General features: G+C 46.2%; 1 protein-coding gene across 3 annotated transcripts in view; it reads right to left on the minus strand.

Moving 5' to 3' along the window:
* MTHFS (methenyltetrahydrofolate synthetase) overlaps positions 1-16,939 on the minus strand; it is an 89,802-nt gene extending 72,863 nt beyond the window's left edge. Inside the window, exons 1-3 of one of the 3 annotated variants that reach the window (XM_065559313.1) lie at positions 16,571-16,821; positions 13,459-13,636; positions 12,511-12,772 (exon numbers count right to left, since the gene is read on the minus strand). In XM_065559313.1, coding sequence (XP_065415385.1) covers positions 12,511-12,718 — 208 coding nt within the window. In that variant the 5' untranslated portion in view covers positions 12,719-12,772; positions 13,459-13,636; positions 16,571-16,821. Of the gene's footprint in view, positions 1-12,510; positions 12,773-13,458; positions 13,637-16,570 lie in introns of all 3 variants that reach the window. The other 2 variants (XM_065559311.1, XM_065559310.1) reach the window with 2 other exon arrangements.
* Between the last annotated feature and the right edge of the window lie 10,764 nt (positions 16,940-27,703).

Raw genomic sequence — 27,703 nt, forward strand, 5'->3', positions numbered from 1 at the left:
CAAAAGTGCCATGCAAATGCCTGTTCTCACTTTCTCGTGACATTGTAAATAAGAAGAAGGCAGCATTATCTCCTGTAAATGTAAACAAACTTTTGTTTCTCTTAGCAATTGGCTGAACAAGAAGTAGGACTCGGTGGACTTATAGGCTCTGAAGTTTTACATTGTTTTGTTTTTGCGTGCATTTATGTAACAACAACAAAAAAAACCATTTGTAAGTTACACTTTCATGGCAAAGAGATTGCACTACAGTATTTATATGAGGTGAATTGAAAAATACTCTCTCTTTTGTTTATCATTTTTACAGTGCAAATATTTATAATCAAAAATAATATACAATTTGATTTCAATTACAACACAGAATACAATATATATGAAAATGTAGAAAAACATCCAATATATTTAATACATTTCAATTGGTATTCTATTAACACTGTGATTACAACTGTGATTAACTGCGATTAATTTTTTTAATCGAGATTAATTTTTTTGAGATAATTGCATGAGTTAACTGCAATTAATTGACAGCCCTAATTCTTGTCCGCACAGAGGGCCTTGCAGCTTGTGTAATATTTATTTGTTATACAGCGCTTTCAATCCCTAGATCACACATTGATTTGGTAGCATTTGCCACCCACTTTCATAGCTGTGAATGATTGCAGATCAATGGAGAATCAAGCCCAGAGAGCATCATTTACTTTTGTGTTAAAGCCATCCTCCTGAAAAAGATATTCTCTCTCCATAGAATGGACACCATAAGCAACAGGAGACTGGTATATGCACCTGCCTTTTCAACACCACTCAATGCTGACTGCTTTTCAAAACCTATCCAACATCATGGAATGAAAAGTTTCTCTGATCTCAGAGTTATGCAGCTCAGCTGGGTGACAGATCACAGAAATAAAAATATCTACATTTTATTTTTTTGTAAAGCTTCACTTTTCAAACAGGGAAAAAACTCTAACTGCTTGCTGCCTACAGTTCTATTCTGATTGCATAGACACAAAAGTTAACACACTAGATTGCCTTCAACATTAAAGATATCCACCCTGGTGGCATACAAAGCACAGAAACATGTACCAGCAGCTGGAGACAGGGCTTGCTTAGCTTGGGAAAGTTCTAATACTAAAGGCTAATGCTTGCAAAGGATCTATGCACCTCATCACGTAATGAAATTCTTTATTTCCTTCTAAAAATAATCTCTCTCTACATTTTAGCACAAGATTCATTTAAACATGGGTAAAATTTTCAAAAACATGTAAGGCCCAGATCCTCAAAGATATTCAATGGGTGTTAGGAAATATCTTTGAGGATCTGGGACTAAGTGACTTAGGGGACTATGACTGGATTTTCAGAAGTGCCATTGAAAGTCCATTGGAGTTAGGCACCTTACCTTGCTTAGGCACTTCTGAAAATCCCATTCTAAGACTCATTTTCAAAAATTACCTAGTCATTTAGGAGCCCATTAACTTTCAATGAAACTTTGGCTGCTAACTGCCTAAATCACTTTTGAAAATGAGACTTAGCCTCCTAAATCACCTATGTGCTGTTCAAAATTTTACTCAAGATAAACCCATTCAACAGCATCTCCAGTTGTGACAAATGGATGGAGGTGGGAAATACACAAAGTGCTACACAGTCACTAGACATGGAGCCAGATTTCCAGCAGTACTTAGCAGCTATCACTATGGCTCTTACAGACAAGATGCTGAACTCTTTTTAATCTATCTTCTCAAACCTGGCTGCTTATTTTGGTGCCTAAATGGAAGCAGAGCTCTTTTGAACACCTGACCCAAGACATCATTTGTACTGACATCCAGGGGATGAAGTTTAAACTATTTGTTATGGATTGGAGGATCCAGCCATGGGTACTAATGATGTGAATAATCTAGGAGTGCCTTTTAATAGTGGGGTACTTCCTTTTGAGCCAATTAGGGCACACTCATGGTTATCACTTAACATCATTTCTCATTCACACACAAAGTTTACTGACATTTATTTGGAAGTTTCATTAGCTCCAAGACTCACTTATCTCCAGTGCTGTCCTTTCCCATGCTAGCTTAGCCCCAGACTACCTCTGGTCTAAATTTTCCTTGCTCTGCCACTTGTTTGGTGGGGTTTTGGGGGAAGGACCCAGGTATGTTCCTGGGCATGACTGGGGGAAAGTGAGAGTCTTTTCTGGAGTGTTTGTACTTCTGTGGACTGAGGTAAATTACTACCTTTGATTAATGAAGTTAATTTATTTGTATATTAGTATTAATGCTTCTGGGTGGTTATTGCAAGTTTAATTATGGTCAGAGTGCTTGGAGCTTTTGTATGGGCATTCTTTTTTAATGTAAGGTCTTTAGGGCAGGGACTGTCTTTTTGTTCTGTGTTTGTACAGCAGCTAGCACAATGGTGCCCAGGTCCACAAGTGGGGCTGTTAGGCGCTACCCAGAGCCGGCTCTGAATTGGAGGGAAACCGCCCCTTAGAATCTGCCACTCCAAGCACAAGCTTGCTCGGCTGGTGCCTGGAGCTGGCCCTGGCGCTACCACAACATAGATAATAAATAGATAGATAAGAATAATGTTATATCTAAATAAATAAATAATTTGGTAAGTAGCAGTGATGCTAGGCTGAGGGGCCTTTTCCCTGCCTGGTCTGGATGGGGCCAGCACAGCTGCTGCAGTTGTTAATAACGCTAATACTTCAGCTCTAAATTTCAGAAAAGTCCTGAGCTTTTGTGGAAATATTTGAATTCAAAAGCAGAGTCTTGGGTAATTGCAGAGGTTGCACTATCTGAAATGACGGGTGTAAATGAGAAACTTCTCTTGATCAGTTTATTGGCACTTGATTTATTTACAATGTTAATTAGCATCCTGAGTTTTAAAGGGCTACAACAATAATTCTTCCTTAAGCACTGCCGTCCAGACCCTTCCTCCAGCACAAAAGCCCACATCACTGCACTGTATGCTGAGGAGTTCTTTGGAGCCTGGAGAAGAGCCCCTTACCACCACAATGCCGGATGATTCTGCTGCTGCTTCATAAACACTGCTCCAGACCTCAAGGCCAGAACAGCCTCTGTGGTGCCTGTGCACCACTCCTCCTGCAGAAGGAATGGCCAATGAATTCACATCACAGCAGGTCCACAGTCCTTGCTACAGCTGCTTCCTTGGCCCACCTCACCGTCAAGTTCCCACTGCACAGGAAGTTCTGATAGAGCTGGGCTCCATAGTTCACAAGAGGTGCTCCCTTGGAGCCCCTGCCCCCAGCAGTGGAATCACACTGGTTACACTGCAGGCAGTGCCATGTGCATGTCCACAAGAGATGGTGGTGACCTATGTTGACATTCTCTATGCCAGTGTTTCCCAAACTTGGGACGCCGCTTGTGTAGGGAAAGCCCCGGGCGGGCCGGGCTGGTTTGTTTAACTGCCGCGTCCACAGGTCCGGCCGATCGCGGCTCCCACTGGCCGCGGTTCACTGCTCCAGGCCAATGGGAGCTGCTGGAAGTGGCATGGGCCGAGGGACGTACTGGCCACTGCTTCCTGCAGCCCCCATTGCCCTGGAGCAGCAAACCGCGGCCAGTGGGAGCCGCGATCGGCCGGACCTGCAGACGCGGCAGGTAAACAAACTGGCCCGGCCCGCCAGGGGCTTTCCCTACACAAGCGGCATCTCAAGTTTGGGAAACACTGCTCTATGCAATACCATTCACTCAGAAAAATCCCAGTGGAATACTGTCCCTTTATATATTAAGATCCCCCAAAAGTATATCCATCCAATACGACTCAGAGTAAGTTAAATATTTTTTGTTATTACTTCAATAAAATATTTTGCAGAAAACAGAATCATCAGTGGACTTTACAAACAGGTATTGAGCAACTCAGCATTTATCCATCTACTCATTCATGTCAATGTTTTGTGTCAGCACTAAACATTAGTCTTCACAATTCACACTTGTCCTGCTGACCTATGGCTTAATAAAATATTTACACCTCTCCCTGAGAAACTACATGATTCCCAACAGTCATACAGGTTTAAAACAGATGAGTGGCAGTAATTCTTTCATTAGTAAAGTTGCAAAATACACTAATAATGCTCTTTGCTCAGCTTCTATTCCAATATGCTGAGATACAAATAAACATTCTCATTCCATTTTTAGTCCCTTTTTTAAAAATACATTCTTGTAAATTTAGTGCCCAAGAATGGGAGAGGCTTACAGCACTGTCTGGAGCCAGACACACAGTACATGTCCGTATTGCACAGACATTCCTACTAGCTTCACCAATAAATATCCTTTCATTTACAGTCAGAGCCTCTAGTGGCATCATTTTAAGACTTGAGCCAAAACTGTAGCTGGTTTCACAACATGAAAAAGACTATGTTAGGGATCAGACTGAAACCATCACATGCTGCCTTTCACTTGTGATTTAAATATATGTCAGCTCAGGTTTAAAAGTTTGGTACGTCCCCTTTTCAGAATTTGCTAGGAGAAATGCAAATTTAATTGGAGTGGTTCTTTGAAGTATTTTCATAAAGTACATTATGTAAGCAAAGCATGTAAGCCACATTCCTCACTTAAAGCCATTTAAAACACTTTCTGGTTTTGCGTGTCCAAAGTAAAAGAAATCATTGCTTAGAAATGCTCTGGTTATCTGCCTTAATATTTCCTTCTTTGATAGGTGAGTTATTTGCTCCTGTAATCCTGAGCAAAGAGGCTAGAACAGGGGTCGGCAACGTTCGGCACGCGGCTCGCCAGGGTAAGCACCCTAGCGGGCCGGGCCAGTTTATTTACCTGCTGACGCAGCAGGTTCGGCCGATCGCGGCCCCCACTCAGCGCGGTTCGCCGTCCCGGTCCAATGGGGGGCGGCGGGAAGCAGTGCGGGCTGAGGGATGTGCTGGCCGCGGCTTCCCGCCGCCCCCATTGGCCCGGGACGACGAACCGCGGCGAGTGGGGGCCGCGATCGGCCGAACGTGCAGCGTCAGCAGGTAAATAAACTGGCCCGGCCCGCTAGGGTGCTTACCCTGGCGAGCTGCGTGCCGAACGTTGCCAACCCCTGGGCTAGAATAACTTGACTGGGAAAACACAGATAGTGAAAGCTTTCTGACGCTAAAGGAGTTGCACCTGGGTAAATGCAAAGTTCAGACAGCACAATACAGAGCGCCTGCTAAGGAGCCAAAAGGAGGAGGACAAATCTATGCAAGAGCAACTTTGCAACCTTTTGTTAGATCAGCAAATGCTAGTCACAAAGCTTCTGCTTTAAAGAAACTTGCAACAGCACTGGCATTTGAAGTGTTCATGCCAGGATGGACCTTACACTTGTAAAACAGTATAAAAATATGAGGATTTTAGGCTTGGTCTACACTGCAAACTTGTTTCTGTACTACTACGTCGCGCTCAGAGGTGTGAAAAATCCACACCCCCGAGCGACACAGTTAAATCGACCGAACTCCTGGTATAGACAGTGCTATGTAGCTAGGTGGTCTTCTCCTGTTGACATAGCTACCGCCCGTCAGGGAGGTGGAGTACCTACGCTGACGGGAGAAGCTCTCCTGTCGGCATAGGTAGCATCTTCATTAAGCACTGCCGCTGTACCTCTGCAGTGCTGTACGTGGGGACAAGCCCTCAGTGTACATGACATTTTCAAACCTTATTATTCAGCTTCTCTGTATCGTTATCATCTGTACACTTTAAAATCAATAAAAATGACTACATCGAAATATGACAGATAAAAAAAAATCCCCAAACTATAAACTATTTATAACAGATTATGCTTTGTTACTATCAATATTTCTACTCCATTGCTGGAGCAACTAAATTGCCTGTGAAATATAAACCATTAAGATGTAAGTCATTAATTTCTTCTTTGATGCATAAACATAACTCCCATAAAGAGTTAGTCCACAGGATAGAAAGGTTAGGAATGTTTATATGGCAGGGTTTATTGTGCATGTAGTCAGCAGGTAACTGGACCACTGCCATCCGTGTCAGACATGTTTTATAATCACAGTGACTGAGAATGGCTGCTTTCTACCACTATATTTCTTACACACAAACCTTGTACAGATGATCAGCTTTATAAAAATGACCACACCTGGAATCCCAGCACCCACTCCGTGATTGCTCATTTTTTTAGACATTAGGTTGGAACGTTTGCTCTCCCCTGTGTGTGACTGCAATGCCTAAACAAGATTTTAATTATAGGAGACAGCAAAAATGACACTAGCTCGTGCTACTAAATCTGTAGAATCCTGACACCTGCTGGTAAAGGGAAATCATCGCATCACTTCAGAGCACAAAAGTGCTGGCTTGATGGGTCTAGTCCTCACATCACAAATACTCAAAATAATTACAGTCAGCACAAGCTGGAATTGTTGAACCAAAAGGTGATGCTGACGCTGAGTTACATCCTTACTCACATTATGAAGCAGCAGGAAAATCATCCCGCACTCTGGCGCTGAGGAGTCCTCCTTCTCCAGGCTCCAAGGTACTTCCCAGTGTACATGATGAGGAGGTGCTATGAGTTAACTGTATTACAAACTGGTCCACTGCTAGTCATCTCAGCAATGAGGACAAGGATTAAATGGGCCAAGGAGGGAGATCTTCTCTCACTAGAGATGGTCCATCCAAGACCAGGCACACTCTTGGGCAGCCTGGAGACGTATCTACTCCTATTGCCCATACTGTCTCTACTCTGTGGACAAAGAGAGGGGTACAGGCTCCAATGCTGCCAATCCAGCTCTACATTTACTCCAAAAGTCATGAACAAAAATCATCTGTAAGAATAAAAGCAATGAAGATAAAATCTCTCTTTAAATTAGTCTCACTGAGGGAGAAAGTAATACTCGCATGTTCAAATTTTTCTCTTAAAACTCTGATATAGGTCTCAGGCCATAATCCAAAACAACGTGTTACTTGCTTTTGAAAGACTTCTGTATCTAGGAAACAGTACCAAGAAAACAACAGTGTTATTGTTCACACTGTAATAAAATTAGCCCTCTTTGAGACAAAACACTTCAGAGCCACTTGCAGTGAATTTACAACCTTTTACAATGCCATTTCCACTTTCCTTTACACTTCAATTAATTACAGAAGTAGTAATCTTTTCAGTTGTTTTGCTGAGTGAGAGAGATTAACAAGGACATTTTATGCACGGTGAATAGTGATACAACACTTAAGTGTGATTAAAAGGAACAGCAACCTTTTGAAGAGTTAATGAACTTTACAAAAGTGAACAGCTTTAATATTCCAAAGGATTTTAGAACTTCAACAACATGCTGTTGGTTAGATATGCCGTTAGAATTAAGCCATATTTTGTTCATTTTCTACAAGCTACACCAGGGGTCGGCAACCTCTGGCACGCAGCTCGCCAGGGTAAGCACCCTGGCGGGCCGGGCCAGTTTTATTTACCTGCTGACGTGGCAGGTTTGGCCCATCGCGGCCCCCACTGGCCGCGGTTTGCCGTCCTGGGCCAATGGGGGCGGCGAGAAACCACGGCCAGCACATCGCTCGCCCGCGCCGCTTCTCGCCGCCCCCATTGGCCCGGGACGGCGAACCGCGGCCAGTGGGGGCCGCGATTGGCTGAACCTGCCGCATCAACAGGTAAATAAAACTGGCCCAGCCCGCCAGGGTGCTTACCCTGGCGAGCCACGTGCCGAACGTTGCCGACCCCTGGGCTACACAAAAGGAGTTCACAGTAAAGAAGTTTAAAACATTACAAAATGATGCCAGTGAAATCCACCTGCTTTTGTACTTCAGCAGTTCATTTATTTATTACGTTCCAAAGAAAGGGAGAGCAGCAGTGGTAAGGGAAAACGGATATGTTATGAAAAGAGACTGGAAAGATTGGGATGGTTTAGTTTAGAGAGGAAAAAAATACAAGGTGATATAACAGAGCTTTAAAAGAACAATTAATATTATAGAGAAGGTAAATCAGGTGGTCATAGTTACCCTCTCATAATACAAGGACAATAGGCCAGTTGATGAAATTGAAAGGTAGCAAATTTAAAATGGATACAAGGAAATATATTTTTACATTACACATAATTAACCTGTGGAATTAATTGCCACCAGGCAATATTAAGGCAAAAAGCTTAGCACAATTCCGAATAGGATTAGATTCTTATAATAATGATCAGAAAGAGAGAAAATATGGACACATTATTACATAGCTATACACTCAGGGGTTTCTCGCACCTTTCACTGAAGTATCTGACATTAGAAACGGTCAGAAACAGGATACTGAACAAGATGCAACACTGGGCTTATCTAGAATGACAATTCCTATGTTACAAGAGAGGAAGAATCATCTCTTCACCAAAAAACTCAACACCAGAATATTAACAACCCACTAGAACTGAACTGATTCTTCCTATGCAACAAAATACTATGGCTCATTGAACTTCTACTTGAAGACAATCCAAACTTTAAATCATTTCATTAAAAAATAAATTACATTAAGAGCTAAGCCTCAATTTTCAATTTGGTTTCATGCCATGGTCTCAGTTTTTCTTTTTATGACCATTCAAAAGAAATTTCAAATTATAATCTATCCCCTGACATATATTGTACTGTAAATTTTAATCTAGTCTCCCCAAAGAGAAGACAACCTACTAGTACCCTCAATTACTTTAAAATCTTGTTTGGAGAATTCTGTTTTCCCACTATGCAGTAATATTTAACATCATTGCTTCCAACATATCCATTTATCCAACATTCAGAACATACTTTCTTTCAATCTGTCTCAGTAACCCCCAGAGTATTGTATGCAATGTGTCTTATTTCAGAATGCTTAACACAGTTTTATAAGCTACCATCATATTTTCATGTATAGCTATTGAACAACTAATGTATCTGAAGTGACATAAAAGACATTTACTTTGCTTTCAGTTATACTATTTTCCTCTTATATTGTTTTCTATTTCTAAACTCCTTTATATGCCTCATATTTCCAAGTTCTCTTATTCCTGGTGCACTGTTTTTAAAATTTCAGCCTCTTATCTTTTTTAAAATGCCATCTTTCTTTTGTAGCCATATGTTTCATGTGATCCTCTCAATAATATATTGCCAATCCATATGTCCCAACATTAAAGGCTCTATATATTTTTAAGTTGTTAAGAATTCTGAGCGGGCTATCACTACCAAAGTCCTGTGTGCAGTGAGTGCAACATAAATAAATAGTAGGACTTTACAGGTGGCTAAAACAGTGTATTTCCATCTAAAAATATTTCCTCCAGGTAGTTCCCAATGGCAAACTTTGAAATGGGGCTAATGCTCCCTCAATAACAATTTCAAAGTACTTACCAGTGGGTTGCTGCAATTGTAAATTGAAAGTATCCATTTTCCTTTCAATGGGATCATGCTAACTGGTGTAAGCAGCTCTACTCAACTCTACTCTAATGCATCCCCAGAGCAGGTCCATCCTGTGCACTGAATTAGACAGGAGTTTTGTGTTAAAAATAGTATGCTATCATGCAATTAAAGACTGACTCAAAACGCAGACTCACAAGGGGGCTGAACTTTGACTGTGTCACTGTTGCCCATTTGCTCGTTTTATTGCTTAGTATCTAGAAAGGCCAACAGAAAGCAACATTTTAAACGACAAATGACCTGTGTCATTTTTACGTGGTAGAGAGGATGAAAGATTTCCTCTTAGAGAAATTGTCTTGATCTATTTTTACGTCAATAATGTGTGTAATGTTGTGCACTGCCAAGATGAAAAGGGACAATCCTGATCTAACAGAGAAAGACTATAATTAAAGGGAGTATCTATCTGTTAGAACCTGGAATGCAAACCCAAGGTTTAACAACACAATTCATAGACTAGATAGTGAGCTATCCTCCTTAAGAGTCAGACTTGTGAGATGCAAAGAAGTTTTACAGATAAAACAGAAAGCTCAGATCCAGATTGTCATGTATAAATGAATATAGTCCAGGGGTCGGCAACGTTCGGCACGTGGCTTGCCAGGGTAAGCACCCTGGCGGGCCAGGCCAGTTTTATTTACCTGCTGACGCGGCAGGTTCGGCCGATTGCGGCCCCCAATGGCCGCGGTTCGCTGTCCCGGGCCAATGGGGGCGGCGAGAAGCGGCGCGGGCGAGCGATGTGCTGGCTGCGGCTTCTCACCACCCTCTATTGCAGACTTCTGTGCCAGGCTCCTTCCACAGTGCACAAGAGCTACAGTGGTCCCTACTTTACCCCTCCATATAATAATAATTAATGGAGATATCCTATCTCCTAGAACTGGAAGGGACTTTGAAAGGTCATATGAGTCCAGCCCCCTGCCTTCACCAGCAGTACTGATTTTGCCCCAGATCCCTAAGTGGCTCCCTCAAGGATTGAACTCACAACCCTGGGTTTAGCAGGCCAATGCTCAAACCACTGAGCAATCCCTCCTCCTTGCCAGTCTCCTTGCCCTAACTGTAGGTGAGTTTCACCCTATGATTTTCCTGTTTTCTCATTCTGATTTCTAACTTAGGCTTGTTAAATGCAACTAACTATAGTTCATCACACATAGTAAGTTGCCTCGTATGGCTGAACTAAGCTTAACTAAATAAAACGCTAAGACATTTTAAGAACCACATTCCAAAGACCTCAAACCTGCTGATTAATGATTTACAGAATTTCATGTAAGACAGACAACAGGAAAGGAAGTAACAACAAAAATGCTGAATACGGGGGAAAGAAAGAATGACCATAGGAGGCAAATGAAATCACCTGCCATCTAACATGTGAATATAGAGAATTCTAAAGTGAGAAAGACGGACAAAAGAGAATAAATTAACAAGTCAATCAACTGAAACAAAATAAAGTGAAAATGCTGATAGATGGAGACTTAGTACTGATGCTATGCTGATAACACTAAATGACTAAAGAGAATTCCCATGAAAGAAAACTAATGCTTCTGGGAAAAGAACATGCTAACAAGAAACATTTAAAAATCCAGTTAAACTGAATTGGTTTGAATTGCTGCAGTATCCAACTTCCAGGAGCTGTTGGCGACTTCACCCAATGTGTGCAATCTGGTAAGTCTCTGGATAGGTGAGCAACTCTCAGGCCTTGTCTACACTGGCAAGTTTCTGCACAGTAAATAAGCTTTCTGAGGTGTAACTCCCGAGATGTACGCACTGCCAAGCCACTCTGTGCGCAGATGCTCAGTTGGAGCATTGCAAAAAAACCATCTCGACAAGAGTCGGAAGCCTTACAGCACAGAGGCTCCAGCACTGTATTGGCAGTGTAAACACATTACAGCGCAGAAAGCAATCAATTGGCCTCCAGAAGTGTCCCATAATCCCTCAAGTGGCTGCTCTGCTCATTGTTTTGACCTCCCACGGCTGCCCTGAAGGCATGTGCCCCTCCCCTTTCAAAGCTCAGTTTCTAAATGCCCTTGAAAAGCAGCTGGCAATGTAGTAGGATGCCCATGGAACAATGTGATTGGGAAACCTGCATCATGTGACGCTGTGCCTGCCCCATGAGGCATTGCAAACCCTTCCCAAAGCACCCTGCGGCCAGTTGCACAGTGGGATAGCTACCACAATGCACTGCTCTCTTTGCCATTGCAAAAGCTGCTAATGTGGATGCGCTCCACCGTCACAAGGAGCACAATGTGGACACGCAACAGTGGTTTAATTCCAGCACTTTAATAAAAGTGGTATAACTTGTTGCGCAGAAACTCGCCACCGTAGACATACCCTCAGAATCAGGTTTCCCACATGAATTCAGCATTTGCTTTCCATTAATATTCTTAAATATTTCTGCCAGTGAAGATGTTCACTGAAGTATTTGCAGAAAGCAAACAAAGAAGGAATGTGAACAAAGGCAAAGCAAGTTTGTTTATAATTTGTGGGCAGTTGAAGAGGGTTGTACTGAAGAGCTGGATGTGGTGGGGTTTGATTTGGAGGTCAAATGGCAGTAAAATTAGTTTTCTACAGACTATAATTTTTATATGACTTCTAAAAGTTTGTTAGTTTTATATCTTGTAAAGTGCCAAGAGCCAGAGGCTGAAATGAATAAACAAATGAAAATGTGAATGAATAATGACAGAAAATAAATTGAAATATTCCCCCAGCTCTAGTAGAAAGTGCTTTTATTTTGCAGTCTAAGACCTCAATCCTAAAAGCTATTCTGCAGGCTCTGCGAAGACACTAGGATACATCCACACAACAACAACATTTAGGATCCAGGATTCTATAAAAATTCCTACATTCCAGCTTACAACTTCCAGAAATTAGGATATCAGGAACCAGACTGCATTATAACACACTGTCCTTCCCTTCTAATAGCTTCTTATTGATCCCAGGCAACTCCTGCTCATTGAGTCTGAGGATGGGGCTACACTACAAATTAAGTCGTCATAAATTGGGTCACTCAGGGATTGAATTAGCTACCCCCTTCAGCAACATAACTTACGCCAACTGAAGCGCCAGTGGGGACAGCGCTACGTCAGCGGGAGAGCTATTGTCAGTTGTGAGGGCTGGAGTAAGCTCCCTAGTGTAGGCATCGCCTGAGATTCAGCATCAGAAAGAAGGAAACACTTACCCCCAGACAAAGCTTCTTCCCTTACATCATTATCACAAGGCTGATGAATGTTCCAAGATGTCAAAGGAAGTGAAGAAATTTCTTCAGCGGAAGTTAACTTGACCATATCCATGTGACTGCTCCGGGGCTTGTACTGTGGAATGAAACACTCCTTCCCTCTCTGAAATATGTCTTTAATGATTTCTTCTGTCTCAATTTCGTCTTGCATACTCAGAAAGACTGCAATTCTTTGGGACTCTTGGTACTTGGAATGCCCAATCACCTACATGGGAAATTATTGCAATGAGGTTTAAAAGCTTATGAAAAGATCCACTTATTCTTTTTACATAAAAAATCAGGTTTAAGCAATATTCTCTGTGAAAAGGTTGAAAATATTAAAGAGAGAGTTTATGTTTCACATCAGGAAAACTTTTTCCTCCCACCCCGGTGTTTACTAAAAGTGAAATTAACATAGATGATTTTGTGTACTCAGTTTATAAACCATATTAGCATTATTGAGGATATAGCAACATAGCTCTGGGACAGCATTTGTGAGATAACTCATGGATGGAACATTTCCCTCTTGTCACTAGCACAGGATCAGTGTTCAGTATATTTTACTGATCCTATAAGCATTTGTACTTTATGCATTTTTAAAATGTATAGTGCAAGCACGTTCAGACAATCAACATCACTGCAGAAAAAAGTGCACGGGACAGGGAGATCCTAGTCCACAGAGCAGAGAAAGTGTTTGTATTCCTCATTTATGTCATACATTTTGTCCCACACTTGGGTCTTGGCAGGTGAGAAGTACATCAATGACAGTGTCAATGTCCAAAACTCAAAAGAAAAAGCTAGCTAAAAGCTTTAGCTCAGGCAAAGAGTTGTTTCCTCCTGCCTACCTAGGAAAATAAGCTGAGGCTCTATGCCTTGCAAGATCAGGCCCTTAGTTCTTTAGCCCAAACTGACCTTTGTACAGGAGTTTGAGGTCCCAAATGCTTCTGCTGATAGGCAGTCTTACTGCTGCCCGGCAGTCTTACTGCTGCCCACTCTCCTAGCTGATCTAGGGAATGTCGGAGAAATTGCCTTTGCACTTGTTTGATCTAAAAGAGGCCCTCTAGACCAAAAAGCTGGACAAGGGCGGAACCTAGGAAGAGAATTAGAAATTGCATATGTGGTGTGCGTGATAAAATGTAAAAAGTTTCAGATCTTGCATAATACCCTCCTGAACCACAATGAAATTTTAAAAAAGGGTTTTTAAGGCCAGGGTCCTGATTGCCCTGCACCTTGTGTCATCACTTACAACAGTACAAAGCAAGTGTAATATGCTTCCATTCTGATTTGAAAGTGATTTACATTCAACTTTGTAGTGGTGCAAATGCAAAGTGCAGGGCAATATAGGAGCTACGCTTATTAATTTAGTCTTATTTAATGGGACTGGAGTATGCAGACCAGAATTAGAATTCTCTTTTGTGTGTCTGTATAATCCTGGGCTAACTCCCTTTCTACGCTTTGACCCTTGTCACTTTCCTTTTTTTATAGTTGTTATCTAATTCTCACCTATATTCCTTTTTCTACTTGCACTTGTTTTTAATCCTTACTTAATTTTTCTCCCTCTCCTCTGACTAAGTCTCTTACATTTATTTAAAAAGCCTATAGTTGTTTGGCTATTCCCCCCCTTTGTGTGTACGTAATATATAAAAACTAAATCAATTGTATCTCTTCATTGCCTTTTAAAAAAATAATTATCCCATTCCCACTCTTCTCCTCTCTCTCTCTTCAGGTTTCCTCTTCCACCTACTCCTCCCCTTCCACAGTGTGGAAAATTCATAGTGCGAGCAATGCATGGTGCAATTACATTGTGCCCTTGAAGACAAATACAATCAGACAGTCATTCACATTAGTACCAACAGCCAGAAGATGTCTCCCTGGCCCAGGCAGTAGCTCCTGTCACACCACAGAAGTTTCCAAAGAGAAAACGCTTTGGCCTTTGTACATTAGCTGTTGACTATTATTGCAGAATCAGAGCATGCAAACAGCATGACTTTAATCAGGAACACAAACATTAAGCAAGCACAGTCATGCAGTAGCTAATTAAATACTAGTAAGAAGGTCAGCCTAGTGCAGCTATTCCAATTTGAATTTAAGATCTTTCCAAGACGGGAATTTACGTAAAGGCATTCTTCAAGTTCTAAGTAAAGTAGTCAAGTCTCTTTTATCCTTCTCAACTGCAATTCCTATCATCTGTTATGAAGATATTTTTCAGCCTTTGCTCAAGATGTTTTCTCAACATTTTCAAACATTTCTCGATGCCCACTACACTAGTCTCCTGATAATGAAGGTAATTCCTTTATCTCAATTTACCACTGACAATCTGTTTGAAAAGAGCTTTGGATTTAGATTTTCACTGTATATTTTGCAAATATTTAAATCCCTGGCCTTGCAAACTCTTACACATGGGCTACTCACAGCAGTAAAGTTAAACATTTGTGTGTTTGCAGAATCAGGCCTTAGTCTGTTTACATATTCTGCTGCAAACTAGATAGTGGCCCAGTATCTTCCCTTTAGGCGAACCCAACTTTTATCACTTCCAGGTCGGATGTTCAAAACCTTTCAGCATTGCCATAGCTCTGCCCCCACTGATACCAATGGGAGTTTTACTACTGAGTCCAATAGGACCAGAAGTTGAGCACATGCACATGTGTTTGCATGATCAGGGCCTCACAACTCAGCCCAAATTCATTTAAAGGCCTGTTATGAACCTTCTGAGCCTACCTATAGCTTCTCATTGGTTTTAAATTATGCATTTAGCAGCATCAGTTTAGTTCAGGGGTCGGCAACCTCTGGCACGTGGCTCGCCAGGGTAAGCACCCTGGCGGGCGGGCCAGTTTTATTTACCTGCTGACGCGGCAGGTTCGACCGATCGCAGCCCCCATTGGCCGCAGTTCGCCGTCCCGGGCCAATGGGGGCGGCGGGAAGCAGCGCAGGCAAGTGATGTGCCGGGCCCAGCGGGGGCCGCGATCGGCCGAACCTGCCGCGTCAGCAAGTAAATAAACTGGCCCGGCCCGCCAGGGTGCTTACCCTGGCGAGCCGCGTGCCAAACGTTGCCGACCCCTGGTTTAGTTGGTGCTGTTCAAGACACAAACAGCAGCCAGTCCAAAGAGCTCTCAGTAGAAGACAGGCTATGGGCTTGTCCACACTGGAATAAAAGGTGTATATTTATAATATGGTAGCTGACAGGTTTTTAAACCCTAAGGGAGACAGAGCAAGTTGTATTTTAACATGTGTTAATTAGTTGAGGTGAACTCTATGCGCCGCTACCCTAACTACACTAGTGTTTAAAAACGTGTTGGAACACATGTGTTAGTTTAGCTACCCTCCCCTCACCCCCTTTTCTTTTAAAGAAATACTTCATTATCCTAGTGTGGCCAGGCCCCTAGTTAACAGGCTACACTGGAAAATCCAGAGCTGATTTAAAGGTTATTCATTGTTTTAATATTATGAACGTGCAGCCGTGGAGGAAGCAATATGTATTTTGGGTGGGATCTGAACGGGGGTCTGGCACACAACCCCAGAGATCAGTCCACCTGTGGGGCATGGGTCTGGAGGCAGGAGTGGAGAGCAGGGCAGAGGTTTAAGGGAGAGGTAGGGAGAGTTCTGCAGCAGATTCAGGCAGTTGGAGGCTCATCTGCACCTGGGGCGCGGGAAGCACCCCCAAACCGAGGCTGGCCCAGAGCCCCAACTTAGGGGCAGGGCGGCCTGGCCCTAGAGGACTGGCGGGGCCCGCTCAGGGCAGAGCCGCGGGTCAGGGCCTGCGGCTGGTATTCGGGGCACGCTGGAGCCCGCGGGACTCCCCGCGGGAGGGCTCCGGCCTCCAAGGCGATCAGGGCTGAGCGGGGAGAAGGGCGCAGGCGGGGTCTCCGTCCCTGCCCCGCAAACGCGGGAAGCCTGTGAGTCACCGACCTCTACTAGCTGCTGCTAGTCCCAGGGCGGGGGAAAGGCCGGAGGAAGCCCAGCTACAGGGCAGCCAGGCGGGGTCCTAACCCCGGGCCGCTCCTCAGCCCGGCCGCCGGGCACCCACCTTGCGGCTCAGCAGGCGGGACTGGCGCTGCTTCTCCGCCTGGCTCAGCGCCCTCAGCCGCCGCTTCAGCTCCGCGCGCAGCGCTTGTTTGGCGGCTCGCAGCGCCGCTGCCATCTCGCTGGACTCGCCAGCCGGGCCGGGTCCTTCCCCTCGGCTCTCCATGCGCAGAATGAGCCCCCGGGTGTTCGCTGCTCTGCGACCCGCGCACCGCCCCCTCCCCGAGGCCTGCTTCTCAGCGAGCTGCCGCGCTCGGGCCCTGAGCGCTAGAGATCTCCTCATAGGGATCCCCAGCGCCGCGGCCCAGGTCCCCGCTGCCCCATTGGTTTCTGGTTCCCCGTGCCCAGGGGGATCCATAGCGTCCACAGGCCCCCCACTGTCCAGGGGGATCCCCAGCGCCCAGCCCCCGCTGCCCGATTGGTTTCTGGTTCCCCGTGCCCTGGGGGATCCCCCAGTGCCCAGCCCCCCGGTGCCCGATTGGTTTCTGGTTTCCCCGTGCCCAGGGGGATCCCCAGTGCCCAGCTGCCGCTGCCCGATTGGTTTCTGGTTCCCCGTGCCCAGGGGATCCACGCGTACACAGGTCCTCGCTGCCCAGGGGGATCCACAGCACCCAGGTCTAGGGTGACCAGATGTCCCGATTTTATAGGGACAGTCCCAATTTTTGGGTCTTTTTCTTATATAGGCTCCTATTACCCCCAACCCCTGTCCCGATTTTTCACATTTGCTGTCTGGTCACCCTACCCAGGTCCCTGCTGCCCGATTGGTTTCTGGTTCCCCGTGCCCAGGGGGATCCACAGCGTCCGCAGGCCCCCACTGCCCAAGGGGATCCCCAGCGCCCAGGCCCCCGCTGCCCAGGGGGGTTCCGTTAGGTTCCTTGTGCCAGTGGGATCCCCAGTGCCCACACTCCTGCTGCCCAGGGGGTTTCTGACTCCAGGGGCCCGGCACCCACGGCCCACAAGCTGAGGGTTAAGCCCCTGGAAGTGTTTGCAGGATAGAGACCCAATGGCAAGGCCATACATGGGTCCAGTGTGGTTTTGTAATGTAAACTCTTCCTAGGTGTTTTTAATGTGTATTACCGTCTTTAAAAAACTGAAGTTCTTGCACAGGACCCTTCTGGAACAAAAATGATTAAAGGTCTAGAAAACATGACCTATGAGGGAAAATTGAAAAAAATTGGTTTGTTTAGTCTGGAGAAGAGAAGACAGAGAGGGGTGATGAAAACAATTTTAAAGTACTTGAAAGGTTATTACAAATAAGAGAGAGAAAAATTGTTCTCCTTAACCTCTGAGGATAGGACAAGAAGCAATGGGCTGAAATTGCAGCAAGGGTAGTTGAGGTTGGACATTAGGAAAAAACTTCCTAACTGTCAGGGTGGTTAAGAACTATAATAAATTGCCTAGGGAGGTTGTGGAATCTCCATCACTGGAGATTTTTAAGAGCAGGCTAGACAAACACCTGTCAGGGATGGTCTAGATCAGAGGTGGACAAACTGTGGCCCGCGGGCCACATCTGGCCCGCACGACCATCCTGCCCGGCCCTTGAGCTCCCAGCTGGGGAGGCTAGCCCCTGGCCCCTCCCCTGCTGTCCCCCCACACCCTCAGCTCGCCATGCTGCCAGCTCTCTGGGCAGCGGGGCTGCGACCTCCTGCCGGGCAGTGCAGCTGTGAGAGCCACTGGCCTGCCCCGGTGCTCTAGACTGCGTGGCGGCATGGCTGGCTCCAGCTGGGCAACACGGCTGCCAGTCCTGGTGCTCTGAATGTCATGGTAAGGCGGAGGGGGTCCCGGGGGGCAGCCAGGGGACAGGAAACAGGGGAGGTTGGGTAGGCGTGGGAGTCCTCGGGGGCCTGTCAGGATGCGGGGGTGTGGACAGGGGTCGGGGCAGTCGGGACAGGGACCAGCGGAGGTTGGATAGGGGGTGGGGTCCCGGGGGAGTGGTTAGGGGCGGGGGTCCTGGGTGGGGGCAGTCGAGACAAGGAGCAGGAGGGGTTGGATGGGTCAGGGGTTCTGAGGGGGGCATCAAGGGGTGGGAAGTGGGAGGGGGTGGATAGGGGGCAGGGGCCAGGCTGTTTGGGGAGGCACAGCCTTCCCTACCCGGCCCTCCATACAGTTTCGGAACCCCAGTGTGGCCCTCAGGCCAAAAAGTTTGCCCACCCCTGAGATAGACCAAAATCCCTAGATCCAAACATCCCCTGACTCTCATCTTTATATAGGTCAAACTAAAATCCAGATGTGAAGATCCCTTAATTATGGGGATGTCTGTATTTGGAGACAAACTTTGCAGCTTTGGGTGGCTTTCTAGTTTAAATGTGAGGTATGTGCAATCATCTCCTTCCTCTCTTTTTCTTTCTCCACCAAATGACCAGCTAAACCAGGGGTGGGCAAACTTTTTGGCCTGATGTGTCCTGCGTGCCGTAGTTTGCCCACCTCTGGCCAAGACCCTACCTGTAGAGAGTACAAAACTAGGAGAATGGGTTTTATTGCTTAGAAATTTGGAAGTCACATTCATGTGTCACATTGTTTTCATGAGAAAATTGAGATGACAATTGGCTTACTGTTTTTGCACCTTTTCATTTCCCCCACCTCTTAGGAAGTGCTGAATAACTCTATTTAATTTCATCATTAAATCAGCTTCATCAGATGCATGAAGATGTCATCAATGTAGCGCAAGTAGAGTAGGGGCATAAGGGGACGAGAGCTGAGGAAGTGTTGTTCTAACTCAGCCATAAAAATGTTGGCATACTGAGGGGCCATGCGGGTACCCATAGCAGTCCCGCTGACTTGAAGGTATAAATTGTCCCCAAATCTGAAATAGTTGTGGGTGAGGACAAAGTCACAAAGTTCAGCCACCAGGTTTGCCTTGATGGTATCGGGGCATCCAGAAATCCCAGGTTTATCGATTTTGGGTAGCAGGTAGAACACCCCTGGTCGAGGCTCTAGGAGTGTGTCAGTGTAGATTTGTTCCTGTGCTTCTTTAGGGAGTTTCTTGAGCAGATTATGTTTCTTTTGGTAATCCTCAGTGGGGTCAGAGGGTAATGGCCTGTAGAATGTGGTGTCAGAGAGTTGTCTAGCAGCCGCTTGTTCATATTCCGACCTATTCATGATGACTACAGCACCTCCTTTGTCAGCCTTTTTTATTGCAGTGGGGGAGATCTAGTTTGGATATTAGGAAAAACTATTTCACTAGGAGGGTGGTGAAGCACTGAAATGGGTTACCTAGGGAGGTGATGGAATCTCCAGCCTTAGAGGTTTTTAAGGCCCAGCTTGACAAAGCCCTGGCTGGGATGATGATTTAGTTGGGGTTGGTCCTGCTTTGAGCAGGGGGTTGGACTAGATGACCTCCTGAGGTCCCTTCCCACCCTAATCTTCTATGATTCTATGTCAGAGTTGTTTCTGAGGCTGTGGATGTCATTGTGTTCTGCACGGCTGAGATTATGGGGCAAGGAGGTGCTGTAGTCATCATCTCAGGCATTGGCACCCTGATAGCAGGATTATCTGGCTATGTAGACTCTCTCCTCAGGCCCTACGCTACCAGCACTCCCAGCTATCTTCGAGACACCACTGACTTCCTGAGGAAATTACAATCCTTTGGTGATCTTCCAGAAAACACCATCCTAGCTACTATTGATACAGAAGCCCTCTACACCAGTGTTTCCCAAACTTGGGATGCCACTTGTGTAGGGAAAGCCCCTGGCGGGCCGGGCCAGTTTGTTTACCTGCTGCGTCCACAGGTTCGACCAATCACGGCTCCCACTGGCCAGGGCTCGCTGCTCCAGGCCAATGGGAGCTGCTGGAAGCAGCAGCCAGTACATCCCTCAGCCCACGCCGCTTCCAGCAGCTCCCATTGGCCTGGAGCAACGAACCGCGGCCATTGGGAGCCACAATCGGCTGAACCTGCGGACACGGCAGGTAAACAAACTGGCCCGGCCCACCAGGGGCTTTCCCTACACAAGCGGTGTCCCAAGTTTGGGAAACACTGCTCTACACCAAAATTCTACACAAAGATGGACTACAAGCCATCAGGAATAGCATCCCCGATACCATCATGGCAAACCTGATGGCTGAACTTTGTGACTTTGTCCTCACCCACAACTATTTCAGATTTGGGGACAATTTATACCTTCAAGTCAGCGGGACTGCTGTGGGTACCTGCATGGCCCCTCAGTATGCCAACATTTTTATGGCTGAGTTAGAACAATGCTTCCTCAGTTCTCGTCCCCTTACGCCCATACTCTACTTGCACTTCATTGATGACATCTTCATCATCTGGACCCATGGGAAGGAGGCCCTTGAGGAATTCCATCAAGATTTCAACTATTTCCACCCTACCATCAACCTCAGCCTGGACCAGTCCACACAAGAGGTCCACTTCCTAGACACTACAGTGCTAATAAGAGATGGTCACATAAACATCACCCTATACTGGAAACCTACTGACCACTATACTTACCTACATGCCTCCAGCTTTCATCCAGACCACATCACACAATCCACTGTCTACAGCCAAGCTCTAAGATACAACCGCATTTGCTCCGATCCCTCAGACAGAGACAAACACCTACAGAATCTCTATCAAGCATTATTAAAACTGCAATACCTACCTGGTGAAGTGAAGAAACAGATTGACAGAGCCAGAAGGGTACCGCAAAGTCACCTACTCAAGACAGGCCCAACAAAGAAAGTAACAGAACACCACTAGCCGTCATCTACAGTCCCCAACTAAAACCTCTCCAGCGCATCATCAAGGATCTACAACCTATCCTGAAGGATGATCCCTCACTTTCACATACCTTGGGAGACAGGCCAGTCCTCACCTACAGATAGCCCCCCAACCTGAAGCAAATACTCACCAGCAACTACACACCACACAACAAAAACACCAACCCAGGAACCAAACCCTGCTACAAACCTCGGTGCCAACTCTGTCCACATATCTATTGAAGGGACACCATCATAGGACCTAATCACATCAGCCACACCATCCGGGGCTCGTTCACCTTTACATCTACCAGTGTGATATATGCCATCATGTGCCAGCAATGCCCCTCTGCCATGTACATTGGCCAAACCGGACAGTCTCTCGCAAAAGAATAAATGGACGCAAATCTGACATCAGGAATCATAACATTCAAAAACCAGTAGGAGAACACTTCAGTCTCTCTGGTCACTCAATAACAGATCTAAATGTGGCAATTCTTCAACAACAAAAACTTCAAAACTCCAACGTGAAGCTGCAGAACTGGAATTAATTTGCAAACTGGATACCATCAGATTAGGCCTGAATAAAGACTGGGAGTGGTTAGGTCATTACAAAACCCAAACTTAATTTCCCCAATACTAATTTCTCCCTACTGTTACTCACACCTTCTTGTCAACTGTCTGTAATGGGCCACTCTCTTACCACTTCAAAAGTTATTTTTCCTCCCTTGGTATCCTCCTGTTAATTGATTTATCTCGTTAGACTGACCTCACACTTGGTAAAGCAACCCCCATCCTTTCATGTATTTATATCTGCTCCTGTATTTTTCACTTCATGCATCTGATGAAGTGGGTTCTAGTCCATGAAAGCTTGTGCCCAAATAAATTCATTAGTCTCTTAGGTGCCACAAGGACTCCTCCTTGTTTTTGCTGATACAGACTAACATGGCTACCACTCATTAAACAGAAATGTGCATTTAGGCTTATGCAAATTACTGTCTATCAAAATTCAACAAGGCTTTGCTGACTCTTGTGGAAACAGCCACATTGACATTTAGATACTCAAGGAAAATTAGACTCCACACTTGAACTTTAGGCCAAATTCTGCTCGCTGTGTAAATCTACTGCCATCAACTCAAGTTTTACTTTAAAAAATGTGTGCAAAAAAAAAGTAGGTTTGGGGTTTTTTTAGTCTAAAAAATGTGTATATTTTCCTCCCAAAATAACTGAAAACCTGGTGACTAGAGATTCCTCAAATAAGAGACAGAAAATCACCGCTTACTAATAATAAAAAGACAATTGCTTGACTCATTGAAACATGAGTAAATCTGAGATGCAAATTCACCAGATTCACACTAAGACGTGTGCTGCCACACACTTCCATCACCAACTCTCATTCTGACCCGTGATAGTCTCATAAGAACGGCCATACTGGGTCTGACCAAAGGTCCATCTAGCTCAGTCCTGTCTTGCGACAGTGGCCAATGCCAGGTGCCCAGAGGGAATGAACAGAACAGGTAATCACCAAGTGATTCATCCTCTGTCGCCCATTCTCAGCTTCTGTCTCCCCTCCCTTTCCCGCTCCCTCCTCAGCCTTTTCTGTGGCAGGCTGCAAGAGGGGCCTCAGTGGGAGTCATGACCTGCTGTCCTTCCTGTTGGGTCTCCATTTTAGTGCTCAAGGGAACAGATAAAGGAAGGCCATTAATGCTCTTTTGGGCAAAAAGAGTCTGAAGGGAAGGGACAGGCTGCCCAAGAGAGAACTGCTGCAGGAAATCTCCCCATCCCCAGAGGGAAGACAGGCTTGGGGTGGTTTGAGAGACTGGCGAGCCACTCAACAGCAGCCTGGCCCCAGTGAGAGAAACAGCTGCTGGGGGGTAGGAGGAGTAGAGAGCTGCTGTACATTTGAACAATCCCCAGGGCCGGTGCTACCATTAAGGCGAACTAGGCGGTTGACTAGGGCGCCAAGATTTGGGGGTGCCAAAAAACGGTGCCCCCAATTTTTTTTTACAGCGTTCCAGCCCGAGCACGCTGTTGCTGCTCCACTTCTCCCGCCTCCCAGGCTTGCAGCGCCAATCAGCGGGGGCGGCGTGCTCAGGGAGGAGGCAGAGCAGAGGTGAGCTGGGGTGGGGAGCTGCCGCACGGCTCCCCGGGGGGGGAGAGTTGCCACAGGGGAGGCGCCTCAGTGCAGGGGGAGGGGAGCTGCCGTGAGGGGGCGCCTCAGGGCGGGGGGTGTGTGTGCGGGGAGCTGCCGCAGGGCTGGGGGGGAGGCGCAAGGTGGAAGTTTCGCCTAGGGCGCGAAACTTCCTTGCACCGGCCCTGACAATCCCCCTCTGGCCCCAGTGACAGAAGTTGTGGCAGCAGTAGGCGAGAGAAAGAGGAAGTTCTGGCAGTAATGGACGTTGAGTTCTGGACGTTGAGCTGCACTGTCTCACCATTTGTTTTGCGGTAGAAGTTTGAATTCCCAGCAGCTATCTTTGCAACAGTGCATTCTGCACAGGGCCAAATCCTGAAGTCCTTACTCAGTCCTGGGAGATTTGCCTGAGTAAGGGCCTCCAGCTATGGTCCCTAATATCTAGAGGAGCAACGCAATATGGTTTACACATGCAGCGCATGCGGAGTTGCAAACAGATACAGCACTGACTGCAGGGGCTTTGCTCAGGTCAGCTCTGTGCTTTTATCAAGCACTTAGTATGCTTATTATTCAACCCCCTCCCCCCCCACCCACCCCACATCTGTAGACAAAACTCACATCACCATTTCTGTCTGCCAGCCACTAAGGCTGAACTGTGTTTTCTGAGACCTCCATTAAGGTGTTCCCAAGCAGTCAGCAGGTGTCACTATTGAACAGCAAAATGTCAACCCTCCTGAACCCCCTCTACCCCCAATTTCCAGGAGCTGATTGATTGCAGAACGAATGGCAGAAGTTGATACTGACACTCTCCTAAAGGGATAAAAGGTTTCTCTTCTTTCTGACTCATCTAAGCACACACTAAAATAAAATAAAATAAAATAAACAAATATTACTTATCATCAGATGGGAAAGTAGTGAGGAAATTACTTTTCTCCCCTCCAGAGCATGCTGTACAACATCTGCTATTGTATGTGAGGTAATTTAGGGGAAATGGGCTTATTTGCAAGAATTGGCTTTTGAAGAGCACAAAAAATGTCACAGAATTGCCCCAGTCCTCGGAAAGCCTTCAGTCCTTCCTAGCACTTTGCATACGATTAGCTAACTCCTCAGCAGATCTGTGAACCATTACAGAATATGGAATTGTTTGACCTGAAGTAACTTGGGAATTTGTCATAATGTTGTTTGAATGACACAGACATTTAAAGGGATTTGCTCAAATGATAGTGCCAGCCTTGTTTTCTCTTTTATATGGAGAAACCACAACTAAATACATGCTAGGGTGAAAGTCTTCGCTCCAATCTGCACTGTGTATCTCTGATGCTGTTCTGCGCTGCATGGAAATATTGAGCTAAAGAAGAATCATTGTTTGCCATCAGCAATTATATGGCTAGGCAACAGAGGATTATATATTTCACAGAATCTTGAATCACCTGACACTCTATTCTGTAGCGTGTGGTGTTTTGAAAACTGTGTTACAATTGTAGGCTGTCCCTTTACATTTTGGAGGTTTTCCCCTGGCCTTGCTTGCAGGTTAGGATCTGTCCCTAGCAGCAGTCAGTCTGAAGATACCCCAGAGTAAGGTGGGGTGAGTTGTGCCTCTCTTTTAGGGAGTAGCCTGCTTTGTCTATTTTTGGGAGGGTTCTTGTGTGTTATTCTTCTGAATTCTAAGAAATAACACTGTGTTACATTGCAGCCTTCCCGCAAGAGTACTTTATGTTTTTATCTAACTTCTCGGAGTGTATGTCATGAACATAACATAGAGGACAGTGATGACAAGTACACACACGCACTGGCTAGTGCAAGACCACCCAATTTACACTAGGGGCAGCACCACACATAGAACAAGGGAACCTGCATTACAGTTTCTCTGCAGAATCCTTATAAGTCCTGTGCCTGACTAGCTCAATGAGTCTGCCTGAGATGTGGGAGGAGAAAAATGGAAAATGTCCTACACTGTTGTGTAATGCCTCCAGGCAGGTCTGCTTATGCCCCATTTAACATTTCGTTGAGTGGATGGAATTTGAGACTTGCCCAAGTTTTTGTAGCTGGCTGACCCTAGAAACAGCCTACAAACAGGATGCTCTATAAGCCCTATTACTTCACTGTACCGGGGATTCTTCTGTAGCTGAAATGCTAGAGACCAGTGTTTCAACTAGTAAGGTCATACGTTCTGTTCTCTATTGTGCTATTTAGTTCAGAGATGGAGCTAGACCAGAGGTGGGCAAAGTACAGCCCGTGGGCCATATCCGGCCCACGGGACCGTCCTGCCCGGCCCTTGAGCTCCCGGCTGGGGAAGCTAGCCCCTGGCCCCTCCCCTGCTGTTCCCCCTCCCCCGCAGCCTCAGCTTGCTGTGCCGCCAGTGCTCTGGGCGGCGGGGCTGTGAGAGCGGCCAACCTGCCCTGGTGCTCTAGGCTGGATGGCAGCGTGGCTGGCTCTGGCCGGGCAGCACAGCTGCCAGTCCTGGTGCTCTGAGTGGCATGGTAAGGCAGTGGGGAGCAGGGGGGTTGGATAAGGGGCAGGAGGTTCCAGGGGGCAGTTGGGACAGAGAGTAGGGGGCAGTTGGATAGGCGTCGGAGTCCTAGGGGGCCTGTCAGGGGGCGGGGATGTGGATAGGGGTTGGGGCAGTCAGGGGACAGGGACCAGGGGCAGTTGGATAAGGGGTGGAGTCCCGGGGGGTCAGTTATGGGCAGGGGGTCCCAGGAGTGGGCGGTCAGGGGACAAGGAGCGGGGAGGGGTTGGATGGATTGGGGATTCTGAGGGGGGCAGTCAGGGGGCGGGAAGTGGGAGGGGGTGGGGGCCAGGCTGTTTGGGGAGGCACAGCCTTCCCTACCTGGCTCTCCATACAGTTTCGGAACCCTGATGTGGCCCTCAGGCCAAAAAGTTTGCCCACCCGTGGTCTAGATAATACTTAGTCCTGCCATGAGTGCAGGGGACTGGACTAGATCAGTGGTTCTCAAACTTGGGCCGCCGCTTGTTCAGGGAAAGCCCCTGGCAGGCCTGACCGGTTTGTTTACCTGCCGTGTCTGCAGATTCGACCAATCGCGGCTCCCACTGGCCGCGGTTCGCCGCTCCAGGCCAATGGGGACTGCAGGAAGGGCGGCCAGCACGTCCCTCAGCCCGCACCACTTCCTGTAGCCCCCATTGGCCTGGAGCGGTGAACCGAACCTGCGGATGCGGCCAGTAAACAAACCGGCCTGGCCCACCAGGGGCTTTCCCAGAACAAGCGGCGGCCCAAGTTTGAGTACCACTGGACTAGATGACCTCTCGAGGTCCCTTCCAGTCCTATGATTCTGTGATTCTGGCCACGCATGAGACCCCGACCCACCCATTCTGACTGCAAATCCTTGTAAGCTTGAAATCAGCCTTGGCAGCTCTTCTGGTTTTATCACCAGTGGTGCAGTGGTTGATGTTCTTAAACCTGTAGCTTTTGGAGTCAAGTGCTGACTAACAGTCTCTGCTTTCAGAAACTTCTAATCCTCATAGTTCCAAAGAACAGTTTGAAAATGTGAGCCAAGTGCACCCTAAAGAGTCAGAAGCCAGGCAACTAATTAAAGTCTTGTGATTTTTAAGCCAATCTCATGATTTGACTTCTGATTTTAGAATGCCTGGAGATTCACTACTGTGAGGGTTTTTTTAATGATTCAGACTTTAGCATCTACTACTAAAATCAACCAATTGAAAGTGACTGTCAAAAATACTTTGGAAGATGTTGGGGGCCTGTGTTGCTTCTTTCTGATGTATGAAGAGACCTGAAAGGTACTTTTTAATGTATTTTGGGGTTTTTTGCTACTCTGTTAGAAATATTGCTCCAGATTCACTGGCCTGCCTGAGCTGTGCTCAGCACAGGACCAGAGGCAGGTGGCAAAGATGGTTTAATGTTATCCCCCGCACACACCATAATTTAGAGCAGTCTGAAGTTGACTGTTATGTTTGTAGAAAGGCATCCCATCCAACACTTGGTTGCAAATCATTTTTGCCTAGTGTAAACAGAACATCATAAAGAAATCGCCCCCATCATGGTTTTGCTATCCAAAGGGGGAGTACAACTTAATAGAATTTAACAGCCGTTGACCAAGTGATTTCCCATCCTCCTACTGACTAAATGGCAACTGGTGGAGAGTCGGAGACAGTGTCTGGAACGCTAGGGGAATTTTGTGAGTTACAGGAATGGACGATGGCTTTTTTTGTCAATGTGGTTTCTCCCTTTCAGTATGTCTCAGCAGTTTCTGTGGCCTGCACTGTCTTGCATCATGCCTGTCAGGAACATGTATTAACCCGTGCAACAATCTCCCAAGAAAAGGGGCATAAGCC

The sequence above is a fragment of the Chrysemys picta genome, chromosome 10 (genome assembly GCF_011386835.1).
Source record: "Chrysemys picta bellii isolate R12L10 chromosome 10, ASM1138683v2, whole genome shotgun sequence".
In the NCBI taxonomy this organism is placed as follows: Eukaryota; Metazoa; Chordata; order Testudines; family Emydidae; genus Chrysemys; species Chrysemys picta.